The sequence below is a fragment of the Amblyomma mixtum genome, chromosome 8, assembly GCF_055824585.1.
Source record: "Amblyomma mixtum isolate Tamu chromosome 8, ASM5582458v1, whole genome shotgun sequence".
In the NCBI taxonomy this organism is placed as follows: Eukaryota; Metazoa; Arthropoda; class Arachnida; order Ixodida; family Ixodidae; genus Amblyomma; species Amblyomma mixtum.
The window spans coordinates 37,659,308-37,675,699 of NC_143019.1; the positions used below are offsets into that span (position 1 = coordinate 37,659,308).

Here is a 16,392-nt window from a genome sequence, read left to right on the forward strand (position 1 = left end):
GTATTCGATTTGATTTGGTTTGAGGCTACGGTATTCTTATTAGGTTCGGTGGCATAGTTGCACTGTTCGTATTTGGTTCAGTTTTGAAAGGAGTGCTAGTCGCATGCTCCTATCATTGTTTTGACGTAGCAAATTATGGCCGTATGATTAAATCGATTAATATTGTGCTGATTACTTGGCAGAACCAAATACAAATACTCAAAAGAGTAAATGTTTGGCTCAGCCATGGCCCATAATTTACCGCGTGGTTTAATCACTAGACGCGATTGTTTTGATAGTTTTTATTTTTCTGTTCTTGTGGCTGTGCGGCCTGTAGTCATTATAATTTACGACTTAAAGCATTAAAGAATCTGTGACGTTCCGAGGAACGCCAAGAGTTTACTACAGAGATAATTGCTTCGTTGTGAACTTAATCATACATTCCCGGCATTCACTCTTCAGCATGAAAACTGCGGACGGTTAAAGAATCGACTGCTTCTTGCAATTACGCTTGACAGCTAAAGTGTGGGAGCGGCATTCTTAAAACTGCACACGGTTAGCGCCCTCCGCCAAAAGAATGATATCTGCGGCTCAATTTCATTAAAAGATGTAGTAAAAAAGAGGTGGCTATAAAAACAGGCGTGGCATGTCTTTTGTGTTGTCTTGGTTGAATGGTTGGAACGTTCTTCAGCGTGGCGCCGCGCCGTCTGGCATTTGTCCGAGGAATTTCGTGATTATACCTGCGTCGCCATCTCATTTCGCCGAGCTCTCGTGGTAGAATGCGCGGTCTGTAACTTAATGCGGAGAGAGTGGAAATATTAAGCAAAGTCGAAAGAAGAAAAATAGCGAAACGGTGACCCTGAAAAGTGGAGTGCCTTTGGCCGAGGGCAGAGCTCTCGCGTCTGCTGATGGCGAGAAAGCAGACGACGCACAACGCGTGCTTTGGAGGTCGTCGTCTGCACCGCGGCGGTGTGCGCTGGCGTCGCGCCGTCTGCTACCGCCGGCCCCGGGGACGCCATCTTTGTTTTCTCGTTCTTTATCCTCCGTCTCTCTCACCCTCTCTCGTTTTGAAGTTCAAGGCCGCGAGGTTTCGCCGCTTCTAATCTAGTCTTCACGCAGCTGTTTTCTTCTCGCCCTTGTTCGCGACGCGCATTATGTGGATCGTTTTTTTTAGTTGTGTTTTCCGCGCTAGAACGGCTGTCATTTTCTTTTTAATGTACTTTATACATACGCGTAGTTGGCGGCGGCTCTACGTTTAATGTAGCGGTCCGGCCGAGTCGGAAAGGGGGTAGCATCCGTGGCCTTGGTCGCTACCCCCTGTACGTATGCGTCATAACTTTCCCGCGCGCTCGTATGCGCGATCTTTCGTGTGGCGTGAGGCGAGGGAAAGTCGGCGCGCGGTGGTGTCCCGTGATGCAACACGATGCTTGCTGTCGTCTGCTCCGGCGATGTGTGTCAGGTTGCTGCTGCCAGGCGTGGGGAAATCGCGTCGTCGTGGAACATTCAGCGAACTCACCGGCACGTGGTGGAGCGTTTGTGTATGAGTAACGCAGGTCTGACTGCAGCTGAGATTGTTTCCGATGGAATGACAGCGCGGCGCTCACGTGTGCACTGAAGGAGTCAGAACTTGGTTATGTTTCGGTAATATTTGTATAAGAAAAAAAGGACCCGACAATTCACACAGTAACAGTACTGTTGCGCTCTACATGTATTCATAAATTTTGTTTAACATGGTTAATCGTGTTTGTGGCGAATTGTTTTTGTTTGCAATGAGCAGTAGGTTACAAAAAGCAGATACTGATTCTGACCCCGTTAACACTTGGCCTGATGGAGCATGCAGTACTCTAGCGTTATTGCAACTGCAAGGTCAGAAACTGCGCGATGATCGAATCAGCTCAGTTGCATTCGGTGATCCATTCCAGTCTGATCTTCATTGACACTCATCTTAACGGACCGCGCTCACAAACGAATGTTATTAGTAATTCGTGGGTTCCGTTAATGTAGTTGTCCTCACCAATCTTAATCACTAACGTAATCATTACTGTCAGTGCCATCGAGACCTTATAACGCGTGAGATATTCGTTCCAAGCAAAACTTTCATTTTGCTTGGTATGAAAATCTAGGCGGCCATTCTGGAACTAACCACCGGAGACTGAAACTTTGGATCACCTTACGTTACGTTAGCGACCGGTCTGCTGCGTGTGCAACCTAGTCAACCAATTTGAAAAAAAAAAAATGGCGTAGTCACCATCTAGTTGAATCAGTGCTGGCAGCTGAGTTCTCTGATAGCAGTTTGCTCGTTTTATCGAGCATGAAAGATTGTACAGACATGAAAGGATGTACAGACGGAGTCCATTTCCAAAGAGCGATGTTGGTCTTCGCAGGTTAAGTTAACTCTTCTATTATTCAGTCTGCCTTTCGCCGTTCGCGTTTCACATGTGTTGTTCGCGTTCCATTTGACGTTGGTAATGCTTGTGACCGATTCCTAAGGCATTTTCGAAGCACGGCGACAGTTCCAAGCTTTTGGATCAAAGTTCGTCTCCGTCGCTTGTATCGAAACATCCGTTCTGAGCGTCTTACAGTTCGCTGATTAGAGGCTGCAGCTGAAAGTGCTGAGAACAAAAAAAAAAAAAAAAAGCACTGCGATTCGCGTACAGGTTAGGCTTAATCAGGTGTGCGTAACGAATGTCGTCTGCTTCGAACGCCGATGGCCGCCATTTGCGAAATAGCGGATCACACCCAGACGCCCTGTATACTTATTGCTTGCTTTCTGTTCGAGCGTTTACCTCACCGGTTGTGCAACTCCTATATAGCTTAACTTTCCAGAGGCGTCCGACCTGCAGAGGCTTGTGTTTTTTTTTTTTTCGCTTTCGCGAAGCGCTTGCGCCAACGCTTGCAAAGGTTTCGATTCGAGAAGATTGCAGCAAGGTTTCCCAAGCGAGGCTTAACTAGCCGTGCGGGAAATAAAATCACAGCGAGGCACAAATAGCATGTGTACCTTGAGCTCACATCTACGTAGGTTCGAGAAAGGAAGAAGAGTACGTATAGATATCAAAGTGATAGGGAGCCTTGGAACATCTTGGAAGCACCTTAGTGTTCTGTATTGTGTTACTCAATTGACCGTTACCTGGCAACGTCATGTTTACCTCTCGTCTGCTTCTCGCCGCTCAAAAGACCGTCTGCACCGTCTTTTCGCGAATCTCGTCGCGGCACAGGACAGAAGGCGTTTTTCTTGGAACCTCCGAATCATGACTTCAAGGTTACCGATTGTTCTTTTACTTCTATCGGTGGGTCTTGACCTCGCGTGGCTGGGCTTCTTAAACCTAGGAAAGCGTTTCTTTGTAGTAGTCATTGAGTTATCGAACGCGTCGCATAGCTGGTCGAGTAAGCGTCGATGTACTTACTCGAGCGTTTCTCGTCTTCGAGGTTCGGTTGCTCTGGCTTCGAAAGCGCGTGGAAGTAAAAAATTCAGGGGCACTTTGGCTCTCTAAAGTGCTGCAGGGCTAAAGCCTCTCCTGGCGCACTGTTTGGCATTGACTGCGAGACTGTTTGTGCTGTACTAGTGCTTTATTTGACTACACACTTTGACTACACATTACAACTATACACTTTGACTGCTTCTTTTGCACGACTTTCTCTCTGCTTCGATGAGTTCGGTTGTATCCATGGCTCTGTTCGCAGTTTGAGGTACGTAATGTGGGCACCCACGGACGCCTTACGCCCCCTGTCGGAGCGAACGACAATTATATTATTAGTTGTCGTCTGCTCCAGAAGAGGGAATCAGGCATCCGTGGGTGACCTTATTACTGCGAATCCGCGCACTCTGACTTCATAACCATTTCGACCAACCGAAAAGCGTGACACCTCTGCTGACAACCTTCTGCTGACAAGCCTCTGCTGAAAACTTCTGTCGACAACCTTCTGTCGACAGTGATGAGGCATTGCCTTAATAAACCTGTATAGTGAAAGAGCGTGCGGCAAGCAGAATGATGTCGGCCGAGGTTCGAGCTTGGGCGGGGAGCGCTTGCTGTAGTAAGTGCCTTGACACGCGAAACGCGGTCGTCTGTTGCACCCCAGCCTGCCTGTCACAATGGGTGACTTAAGTTTCCGTCGATCCTATAACACTTGTCTTTCATCAGTTGGAATACATAATTACTGTAAGGGTATATATGAAAAGCGCTCCAACCGTCTCATTCTGTGCAGACATTTGAACCGCGTGTCATGGTGTGACGATTGAAAGAGGGGAGTCTGATAGGGCGAAGTAAAGGTCCATACATAGCACACGTTGTATTTAAGGGCGTTCGCTAGTTATTGGGTTCAAGCCGCATGTCACTAGGCCCCGACCATAACTGGGCGGGACCTTGGCTGAAGGAAGAGTCAGTTCAATTTTAGTGGACTAGCACTGTAGCGCCTCCACTCAGCCGCTCAGCCGTTGTGTACGCGGTCCCTCTGTGTGGGCAGCTTGTGATGACGTCTCAGGGTCACGTGACCTAGCTGGCCCACCTGCCACCAAGGTTGCTTCTCTGGGGATTTTGATGCACTAGATATATAACATATATCTAGCGCTAGATATAGCATATATAGATATATGCAAAACACTTTTTGCGTGGAGAACGGCGACACCAGCGGAGACCAAGCAGAGGCCAACGGACCATACAACCCCAATTTCCTCGCAACTAGAGATGGTCAAGAAAAAGAGCTCGTGGTTAGATTGTGGCTTTCTGACACTCGCGGTATACTTCGGAGAAGCGGGATAGAGGAAGAAAGAGTCATCACTGCACGCGTAATTGTTGTCCAAAGAAACGAACGAACGGGAATGAAAAGATCGAGAAAGAAAAAGGGAAAGGAAAACTTCGCCGAGCTAAATTATGTGAAGTTGCTGCGACCCTCCTTCCAAACTCCCCTCTGTCTTTCGTATGCGTTCAGGGAAGCTGAACGATAGCGGCCGGTAGCTGTATGTATGCCTGCATAGCGACGGCGCGCTGGCCTGCCGGACTTTACGAGGATAACGGCCCGGTATACAAGTAAATGAAGTACATAAATGTAAGAACTATGCGTATAAATAGGATGAAGCTTCGAGCTTCGCCAGGGCAGCGCCGAAACTAATTATGACCGCGCCGAAGGCCACTTCTTTGTTCAGCTGTTTCTTCCTCGAATATTTTTTCCTTGTTTGTTTTGCAGCGCGATTTCTCTTATATAGCGCGGTGGATGATTCCTGTTTGTTTTTATTTTATTTCTGTCTTCCCTCTTCCAAGCTGGGGACTATCTCGAGCGTGCACAGGGCACGGCACCTTGACGGTCGATAAGGCTTTGCTATTCCCAGTTGTCTCTTCAGTGCGCGCGCCCGGTCCTAATATTTCTGTGCAGCAAGCTTGTAGTATACGAACACTTGTCTCGCGCTATGCTTGTTTGTTTTGCGAGTAGCCACCGTAGAAGTAGTGCCGTAACCAAGCAGCTATTCCACCTCGAGGGTAGTTCTTCGATCGGCTCTCCAGTCGAGCTATATATACTTTCGTAACTTGGAAGAGACAGAAAAAAAAAAGAATAAACTACCACTTGAGGGGCTTTCTGCAACGAGGCAGACGACGAAATCGAATACTGCAGGCTGCATGCCAAGTGACGTGCAGTTTTTTTCGTCTCTCAGTTTTTGGTTGTTTTTTATGGTGCTGCTGTATTTCTGTAGGCAACTCAAGATATTACTGCTATCCGGACGAGGGTTCGATTCTCGCTGATACTTGCGCTGCGTGCGCTTTCGTTCAACTGCTACATTGCTGCTACGCTGCAAGCTTTGTCAGCGGATAGAGCGGAACGCAGACGGCAGTAGAAGCCCCGTTAGAAACTGCGTTGCGATGCGATGTCCTTTCGTTTTATCTGCTCTGTCCATTGATTCGCGCCGCTGCAGCCAACTGCAGACGGATCCGTACACTAGATCCATGCACTCACACTGCTCTCCGAAGTTACATGCCAACACTCTTCGAGTTGTGAAACTTTCCGCTAGGGCCGCGCATTAAAATTTGTAGGTTAACCGATTGTCGCGCCTCTCGCGGTATTCAGGCGAATTGCCCGAGTTGGTTGCTAGAAGTTGCTGAGCTAAGAGGTAACGCTACTATCGCTGTAATTAACCCCCTCAAACTGGTCGTTGGTTCTCGGTGGATTTTGATCGGGATTTCCTAACTGGTAGGATTATAGGATTCTGCTCATCAGTTTCTGCTACACGAGAGACTGACACGGGCGACCGACAGAGGAGCCCCGTACGAAATTTCGGAGCAATGCAGGTTGCCGTTCATGCGTGTTGCCTCTCGCGATTTACTCCCGCGTGAGGTCGCTGCGTCTGCGTGCACTGCACCCAATTCAATGCAGACGATAGAATGTGGCGTAGCTGTAGGCAGTCGTATATTCGAGGAGCGTTCGACGTCTCTCGAGCCTTTACCGCTACAAGGGCTCCAGGGGAAATTCTCTCAGCGGTGGGCGCAGGCTATACAGAGTTCGCGTTCATTTTCTGCCGTCGCGTTGTTTCCCCCCGAATCGTATTCTACTTGCAGAAGTACATTCTTACTTGCTGTCGGGACCGGGGGTTAAAGTGCAATATTCTTCGTTTCGTACCGTCACGTGTGCTGTTTTTTCTTTTTTTGCACTGACGTGTTGGGATGCTGTCTGCTCGGTGATTGGTTCTCAGAAAGGAGGAAAAAATTGAGGCAGACAGTAGCCATTAGTTTTTCGAGAGAGCGCATGACTTGGTTGCACGTTTAATAGATGCACGGGCGGAATACCGTGAAAAAAATTCAAGCAGGCCTCTTGAGGAACGTTCGACTATTCGATGAAAAGAGTTGTTCCTTCGTGTACAATGACCAGACTTGACGAATAGGTGCCAAAGTCAAGAAATCACCCGGGAGGGTTTCGTTATTACGCCCTACATAAAAGATTCGGTAATCGGGAGTGCTGAAATGGCTGGGTCCCCCGTATCGAAGCCCAAATTTGCTGCATGACACATGAGGCGCATGTTTTGAATGAACGTAAGGGGTGACGGTAAAACACTTACTACGTCTTGTGCAGAGTAATACCTTCATAACAACGGACAAGCATTGCAGAGAAACAAGCTAGCTCGCCATAGGCCGACACTAGTTGTTCGTTTTGTACATTTAATGTCAGATACATTCTACGTTGGCCGGGTGTTTGTCTCGTCCAATTTTCTCCGACATCACAAGGTCATCTGGCCCCGTAAGCACTTGTGAACAGCACGGGTAGGCTGAACTGAGCCTGTCCCCCAGCTCACATGATCTCCTGATTTCGTGGACGCGGGGACGTCACCATTGCTTGCTCCTTCATTAACCTCGTTCGTTGAGCGAAGTTGATCCCTCTTCTTCAAGCCCCGAGGCAGCACTGAGCTTCCAAAAAAAAAAAAAAATGATTAGGGGTGACTGATGTGGAGGAAATGCGAGAGAATTCTTCTTTCTCTCGCCAATCTGTTACAGGTCTGATTGTGTTCTTATTTCATTTCTATTCGTAATCTCTCCTTTTGTTCATTGTCGCCGAGTCATTCCCAGTCCGGAGCCTCCATCCTCACTCCTACAAGTGGAGAAGGGTAGCTGGACGGTTGGCGGGGGGCAGCTCGGGAGGGGGAAAACCACTCTAAACATCACCTAGCTTTATTCTGTCTTTCATTCCTCTCTTAGCCTTAGCCATCTTTGTTCTTTTAGGTCGATTTTATGGTTTACCCTCATCCCCACTTTTTAGCCGTGTTCCTTGTTGGCTTGCATCGCATATTTTTAGGCCGTGTTTGTTCGGTTGGCTTTCATCGCATGCTTTTAGTCTATCAATTCTTCCCCCATTTCAACCACCCTTTCACTTCATTCCCTTTGTGTGCGTCTTCATACCGTCTTCTGAGTTTCTAATGACTTTCGCGTCGTTGCCTTTTGCATCTTATCGTTTTTTTATCTTTTTATCTCAATCATCACCAAGCTGCAGAGGACTCCCGGCGCGTGTAATCTCCCTTTTTTACCAAGTGTTGTTATTATGTCTTTCCCCCTGCTCCCTTCACTGCCGATCTTTGCTGTTTGTGTCCTCAGGGGTGTACCTGGCACCTGGCCGACCAGAATGACTGAATCCTTCTTGGGTTTTTTTGCCTTTGTACCGTGTGGGTCAATACGCGCCTGCGCGCTTACCCTGTTTTCTTTGGTTTTATTGTTAGTTGCCTTGACTTGCGCATGTGCCTTACGATCGCGGGTTTTGGGTGCGGTATAAAACGTGCGGATCGCCCTCCTTCGAAATTAAAGTTGTTAGTTCAGCACCCTGTGTGTGTCGTCTCTCCATCATCCCTCGTCTGCCAGCGCTGCATGTTCAGGATGTCAAACCAACTTGCCCAGCAACACACCCTGCTCAAACATCACCTACCGCGATTGGTAGGTTAAGGCTTAAGACAGACGCCGGCACCTCCGCCGGACAGTTTGCGCCTTCATGGCCCTTCTATACTCGGTTAAAACTCAAGACCAAAGCGGCTTTTCCACGACAAAGGATCCCCTTCCAGCCAATGGCGTCGGCCGACTCTCATGAACCTGCTAGTGTGACAATAGAGAGAGTGACAGATTAAAGGGGATAGTCCCTTTCCTTGTTCGTCGTGGATAGTCACCTCCCTGCATTGTCACACTAGCAGGTTCATGAGAACCGCCCGACGCCATTGGCTGGAACGGGATCCTTTGACGGGGAAAAGCCACTTCACACTTGAGTTGTATCTAAATGTAATGATATCGCAATCGCGTTGCATTATATAAGCAGAGATAAGCGCGTAGCTGGCCGAAAAAGTGTGTGCCAATATCCCCCTAATAAATTCCTTTGTCGGTTTAATTTCAGCTCTGCTTCAGACGGCCCGAAAAGTTATTTTTGTTTGCTTCTGTTCTCAGTGTGAAAAACTTGGAACTCACGAGTATATATACTTCACCGTCCATTATGAAAGCGCTTAAGCATTCAACTTGCATTTCAGATCGAACATTTGCTTTATTGCCTCGTCAGACTTGGGAAAACCAAGTTATGTGAGGCTGGCTTGTCGATGATATGGAAAACTTTATTTAGAGAGAAAAAAATGAGCTTAATGTATACAATTCAAAATATCAGTATGCAAAGTATATGCAATACGCACTCGTATTCGGGCAGCAGTCGTGCAGGCTGAATATTAATCAACGGTTCCTCGTTCTTATTGGAGCCCGATTTTCACGTCCTAGAGCTCGGGGCTTAATTTCGCCGCCTTCAAGACTATACCGAGACTCTGCATAGCGTCTGTCTTCCAGGTCCTTCTTTTTCTCTTTCACTCGTCTTTTCTTTCCTCTCTCCCTATGTTCGCATTCCTTTTCTTCATTCTCTTTCGCAATTCACCTTATTCTTCCATAACCTGCTGTCGTTTCTTCGCTCTTTTCCCCCTTTCCTGTCCTCCTCCTGTTTTTTTCGCGTTCTCGTTTCTTTTTTTTGTTTCACTCGCATATCTTTTATTTTTTCTTCTTAGCCGCGCTTATGGCTCGTTCCGCTGTCCTGACGTCATTTAAAACCCCCGATTTGTCTTTCCCAAATTTGCCCGGGGCCCTGAGCAGAGCTGCTGGAGGGTCTGCGGGATTTTCGGGAGTGTAGCGCCGGGCGCGTTCTTCAATCGATCAAGCGTTTTTCTCGATGTCATTTCTTTTTATCGATCGAGTGGCGACGACGGGCCTCGCGATTCGAGACGAAAAATAAAGGAAGGCCAATAAAACTTTCTGGCTTATGAAGATGGCAGCAAAATACAGAAAGGCAAACAGGCAGATGGGGATGAAAGGGATTGTTTCGCCCACGGTGCGACTACTCGGAAAGAAACGGAAGTAGAACGACAAGAAGGTGGGGAGAGGTCTTTTTTTCTTGTTTTTGTTTTGTTCTTTGCGCTGACTTCGTTCCTGAACTCCCGTCGCGACCTACTTTCGGTCGCTTTACATGAGGACGTCTCAGGCGGTGTTGACTCGGCAGAATTCTCTCATTTTATCCCCATTCTTGCTACTGGAAGTCGTCATTTCTTTTTTTTTTTTTTGGTACGAGTTTGCTTCTTTTCATTTCTATCACTTGAGTGCTGGGAGGAGTGTGTGGAGATGAGGCCTGCTTTTTTTCTTTTTTCTTTTTCATTTTCAAGTAATGTGTACTGAAGTTCTTTTCTGGGAGCAAAACAAAATATTGAAAGGTGTAAGTCAATGCGGGACGCCGGGATAACCGGGAGGCATCTTGCTCTGGTATTTTGGATCTTTCCCTATCGCACAATGGCTCGCCTCTGGCTTTATATTGGTGTGTGTGTTAGCAGTGTTTGCTATCTTGTTGTGCTCGTAAACCTTCCAGTTCCGAAAGGACCACTCGTATATAGTTCTTTCGTGTCCGGAAATTCAATTGTGTTCCCGCATCTGTCGGCGAACTAGGCCGAAGGTTTTTGGTGGCGAACGTCTCCAGCGAAGTGACGTCGGTGTCCGCAGTCTTCCCTCCTTGTTCTTTTTTTTTTTTTTCAGTCGATGTTGCTATTGTGTTCACTGCAGAGTGTTCATAAAAGCAATGCTCCCAGTTCAGCCTGTATCGCTTCTGCCTTCCCCGGTCACCCCCCACCCTTTTTTTTTGCTTTGGCTGATTTGGCTTTCCTCGTCTGCAGCGTTATTGAATTTAAACCGTCTTGCCGCGTCTGACGTGAAACCGAGAAGGCTTTGCACATGCAAATGACCTGTCGTTGCCGTGTTTGGAATGGTTAGCCCTGGAACAGCGCGGGCTCTCTCTCGTCGTTGCAGCAGAAGAAAGCTTCACTCTCAGAAACTGCCCACAAACTTTTAAAAGCGTTGTTTTTACTTTTATTCGTTGATTTGTTGTAGAAAAAAAAAACACTTTTGTAGGAACAAACATATAACGCAAACTTCTTGTTTCTCGAAAAACGTAACTATTTGTTCGACCAAACAGGCCGTTCTTGTTAGCTTCTTATGCAGACTTCGAAAGTTCTGTGTGCACGGCACACTGTTTGAATTGCGCCCACGTATTGATTGGTTCCACACTCTACATGTACCCCACCTTTCGCTTCGTGCAATCTTAGGCGGGAGGCCTAAGACTTGCGGCGGGCCTTGGACACTGCCGACGAAAGCTCTGCCCGTGAACATCCTCAAATCTGTGCCCACACATTTGAAGGAGGGAATGGGACAGCGTTTACGCCAGCCGGCGTAAAGCGGGATACCCTACTGGAGTATCGTCTGCCTTTGAATTTTGCCACCAAACGCCTAATGTTCCAAAAAAGGAACATTTTCGTAAAACTCACTGCCAGTGAAATACACGCAGGCTTTCGGGCTTTTTCTTTCACGAAATCAAGAACTGTTTGTCATTACTTTTGTTCTGCCTTGTTCATTTTAACATATCTTTTTTGTTGTTCCTGCGAAAGGCCTCTACAAACACTCGATTGCGGCGGCCAAAGGTGTGTCCGTTTACCTGTCACTAATAATTCAGTCTTTAAATACGTCGGTTATAGATATACTAGTTGCGATGTTTTCCTAATTATCACACAGTACGTACGTGAAGGTAAATTTTTCGAAGAAGGGTATATTTTGAAGAGAAATAAGAAGTTGACTTTCGTATGTTCCAATTTTGGGAAATTGACACGTAAAAGGTCAGCAAATAAAGTAAACAAAACAATAGAACGCGACATTATAATTCACTCTCGAGGGTCTCTTCTGGTGAGCCAGCGTACCCGAGTCAAATGGCACATCCTATCGAAATATAGTTACACTCGTTTGTATAGTTTTTGTTGTTGCCATGACAACCCATTTTTGCTATAGGCTATATACAGGAAACATGGAAATGATTCCGACAGCTTGTCAAAAGGGCGTTCGCGCCGCGTTCCGGTGCCGTTGCTTTGCGTAAAAGCCAATATATTTCCTCTCTCGAGCGTGGGCGCGCGCGTACTTTGCTACATCGGAAGTCCGGAGTAATTGAATTTCGTTTTAGCCGAGTGCCGTGCTTTCGTACGGAACAAGGGTTAAATTCAATCGGACAGCTCGGCTCTCGCGAACTTGGCACTTTATGCGTGTACGCAGTTTCTCCTTTGTCTGCTAGCGTAAAGGTCAGTGCTCTGATTCAGTTCTTTGTATTTGTTCGTTTGTTTATTGTTTGTTTATTGGAGTTTAACGTCCTAAAGCGACTCAGGCTATGAGGGACGGCGTAGTGAAGGGCTCCGGAAATTTCGGCCACCTGGGGTTCTTTAACGTGCACTGACATCGTACAGTACACGGGATCTTTGTATTTGTGTGTGTGCGTGTGCGTGCGTGTGTGTGTGCGTGTGTGTGCGTGTGTGTGAGAGAGAGAGAGAAAGAGAGAGAGAGAGAGGTCCATTACTTGATTTACCCTTGTACCCATCGACGTATTCGGAGCTAAAAGGTGAAACACTTAATTACAACGTGATTTTTATTGTTGCAATGCACGGGTATACCGCTTTAAAAGCATCTAATACGAAAAGCCCGTCCGGACGGGGCTACTGTTTGAATTTCGTGGTTCTAAACGTATACATAGTGCTGCTGATATACCGCGGTATTATATGAATCGCTAGGTAAGGATCACCAAATATAGTCATCTTCATAGGAGCGTGCATCGCACCGTTGCTCAGTGACCTGTATATAGCGATGCATGATAGAAAACTTTAAGATTGTTTCAGGGTTCCAACGTCACAAAGGTTTCCCGTTTTGTTGTTGATTACTTGGTTTTAATTGAATGTGACCATGCAGTTTTTGACTTAGAAGTAAATTCGATCTGTTCTTTTTCTCCGATGTCCTTCAGCCACTAGTTGTTACTCATGAAATACCTGTTAATGATTGCATCAAGTTCCTTGATTTGACTCTTTATTTCACTGATCAACATGTGTGCTGGTCCTTCGAACCTAGGGGAGAAGAGCCGTTACTTCCTTACTGTTGCAGCCACTACAAACTTGTAAAACGAGGCATTGCTGCGTCCTGTTTTAACAATGCCCTCGAGAAATCGTGTTTGCATATACATCACAGTTTTTCAATCCAGGCTGACAGGCTCACTGCTTCTGGTTATCCCATCAATCTTCTCGTCTCTGTGGCTGAGGGATTGTTAAAAAAGTTGAAAAATGTGGCACTTCCTCTCCTAGCAGTGAAACAAATGTGGCGGTCATACCGTACCTTCATGCCGTCTCTCATAATTTGAAATGGATTGGGAAAAAGGCGGGAGTGGACGTTGTATTTTCGCCTCCGATGCGATTGGGTAGCTTGTGCGCACGTGTAAATGCACCGGAAAAGCACGTAAAAACTGTCCCCGTCTGCAGGCAGCACCGAAACGAGTTTGTACCCTGCAAAGGCAACATTGTCTACTCTCGCTCTGTCCTGTGGCAACTACTATGTTGTTCAAACTAGTCGTTGTCTTAACGACAGGCTGAGGGAACGCTGCAATAATGTAAAAAATGCTGCTGGCAACATCGGGATTCATTGCCGTGATTGTGCTTGTCATCCGCAGGTCGAGAAGTGTGAAGTTGTAGCATATCACAAAGATACGGTCACAAGAGAGATCGTTGAGGCTTCAGAGATTGCGAGGCTAGGTCCGGCATGCGTTAGCACTCTATCCATCGCCACATAAAAAAAAGAACACGAGTTTCTTGTATCATCATCGATTTTATTGTCCTGTTTTCCCGTTTTTATCAGATGTGGCTACTTGTACTTAAACAGAGGCGCTCTGAATAAAACTTTCAGTTGTTAATCAGCGCTGTGTCTCGCCCCGTCTTCCCTTGTGTTTGTGCTAGTGCGCTGCTTTTTCCTAGAATGGGTAAATTGGCATTGATGATGGGAAAGTTGAAGATGCTTATAACTTGTTCCCTGGGTCAGTGGACACATTAGTCGCGCTTTTAGCTACGTGGCGGTAGTGTCAACCTCCAAAAAAAGAAGGTGTTTTCGTACAATATTTTGTAGCGAAAGCTACATTGGCCACGAGCTTGCGATATCGCTGTGGCGGTGCTCCGAGGAGGCACATAGACCGACCTTGAGCCGTTGCCTAGCAACCGCCGCAGCTGGCGGACGCCGCGCGCTCGCCGTGCTATCTGGCATGACGTCACACCGCGCGCCTCGCCGCGGAGCCGCCGTTTGGTATGACGTCACACCGCTTGCCTCGTCGTTGCGCTCGCTTTCGCTACGTATATCCTAGCATAACCGAGCTAAGCCACTACCAATTTTGTGCTTAGTAAAGCTAAAGCGCCAGCCAATTTGTTTTTCTTTGTGTACACTACAAAGGCTCTCACTGCCTTCCGAATTTTTTTTCGCGGGAGCAAGCAAACGGCTCCTCATCCGTCAGCTGTCTGACTATTTATTAATAATGTTATTATTAATTTTTTATGTTTATGATGGAACTGTCCGGTAAGGAGTGGTAAATAATCCGGAATGTTTAGCTTAGCGATTTCTTACCATGAAATGAAAAAAAAAACGGAGAAATGAAATATGTACGGTTTGAACCCAGGAGTGGTATGAGGATTCCCAGGGGTCTGTCAATGTAGTAAGGTGACTAATGGGAGAATAAAAATCGAAATACTAGCGCACCTAATTCGCTTACAGCGCTAAATCGTCCTTCATTTTTTTTCCTTCTTTGCAGGCAATAGGCGTTGTGGGTGACCGTACTCAGGACCTCAATTTAAAAGGTGAGTGCTGCCTGCTTGCAGTCTTCTAGCGGAGTGCATGATATGCAGCCAATAGGAATTCATTCATTCATTCATTCATTCATTCATTCATTCATTCATTCATTCATTCATTCATTTGGGTCCACTTTCACAACCACTGAACCATCTGATTCGTGCATCTAGTGTAAAATGTGCTCTCTCGCTAACTCGTTCGCTCGCCCTCACTCACGTCCATTTTTGCGGTGGCCAAAGATGAAGGGGAAACGGTAACAATTAGGGGTGTGCGAATAGCAAATTCTTCGAATACGAATCGAATACGAATACTTGGCTCCGAATATCGAATCAAATATCGAATAATGCATTTAACCACTACAAAACTTTTTTTGAGCACCCAAGAACATCACAGTTCAACTATCAGTGATGAAATGAGCACAAAAGGTGTGCGTGGCTGCACAAAAAGTATCAAAGTTTCGAACTGTTTTTAGAAGAGTGGAAATATAGAAGATGGCTGGTACACGGCATTGATCAAGGCTAGCTTGCCATAAGCACAAAAACGCGTTGCTGGGATGAACATAAAGGGTTGTCGTGAAGGAAAACCGGATTCTCCACATGGTCAGGCAGAAGTAGATCCCTTCTAGCTGAAACGACTTCTCCAGCCACAGAAAATGCCCTCTCAATTGGCACTGAACTGGCTCGTATTGCGAGGTATTTTGTGCACAGCTCTGACTATACCAGCTTCGCAGGTATAGCCACAAAGAAGCTCATCAGCGCAGTCAGCTACGGCATGGCCCTTGGAGGAAGGAATGCGCATTGCTCTGGGCGCCGCCTTGTTGTTATGTCTCTGTCAATAGGGCTTGCGGACCGAAATGAACGCCGGTGCTCACAATGAATATTCGGCTTGATACGAATATTCGCGTCGGGTCGAATATTCGAGACAACACGAATACTTGGATTTCGAATCGAATTCGAATACTAAAAATGTAATATTCGAATTATATTCGAAAATTTCGAATATTCGCACACCCCTAGTAACAATCAAAACTCGGTGAGAGAGAAAAAAAGAACTGACAGTCATGTAAAGAAGAAAACAGATCCAACAGCAAAGCGCGGCTAGATGTTTGCTGTCTTCGACAACCGAAATCAAAGAACAGCAGTCATTTTTTGTGTCGACACAGGTGACACATGTACCGACGCTCTCCAGCGAAATTAAAATATTTCACTGTTACGGGAGAGGACATTTGCTCTCTCTTTCTCTTGGGTCTTCACGTTAAAGAACTCTGTGGTGAGTTGTACATGCTCTTGCCAATAGGTTTTGATAAGCGGCGTTGCGTGGAAGGAAGGAAAAACTTTATTTTACTCTAGTCCTTTTTCCTGCGGTTTGGGAGCATCTTCAGAGACGTTTTCTCCTTGATTTTACCCCCAGGAGTCTTCTCTGTCGAAGTCGTCCGCCTCTAATCAGTGGTCGGTTGCCCTCAGTCCAGGGCTCCGCTGGCCACTGCCGCCCGTTGAGCTCGCTGCACCAGACCTTGTTGGTCTGAAACAGAAAATGTAATCAACAAACAGGAGTTAACGAAACAGACAAGGTGCAAGCATGACTTATACACATACATTATTAAAGGCGTTCAGGAAAAAGGAAAAAAAATAACAGTATAAAACGAATGCTTGAAAAGGAAGGGAAAACTTTATTTACAGTAATGGTTTTTCCTGCGGTTTGGGGGCATCTTCAGAGACGTCTTGGTTCTACCCCCAGGAGCCTTCTCTGTCGAAGTCGT

General features: G+C 46.6%; 1 protein-coding gene across 2 annotated transcripts in view; it reads left to right on the top strand.

Annotated features, from left to right (window-relative positions):
- The window catches only part of LOC149332123 (uncharacterized), a 373,230-nt gene that overhangs the window by 317,829 nt on the left and 39,009 nt on the right, over positions 1-16,392 (top strand). For both annotated transcript variants that reach the window (XM_089557078.1, XM_089557079.1), the window contains exon 3: positions 14,596-14,641. In XM_089557078.1, coding sequence (XP_089413204.1) covers positions 14,596-14,641 — 46 coding nt within the window. The remainder of the gene's footprint in view (positions 1-14,595; positions 14,642-16,392) is intronic.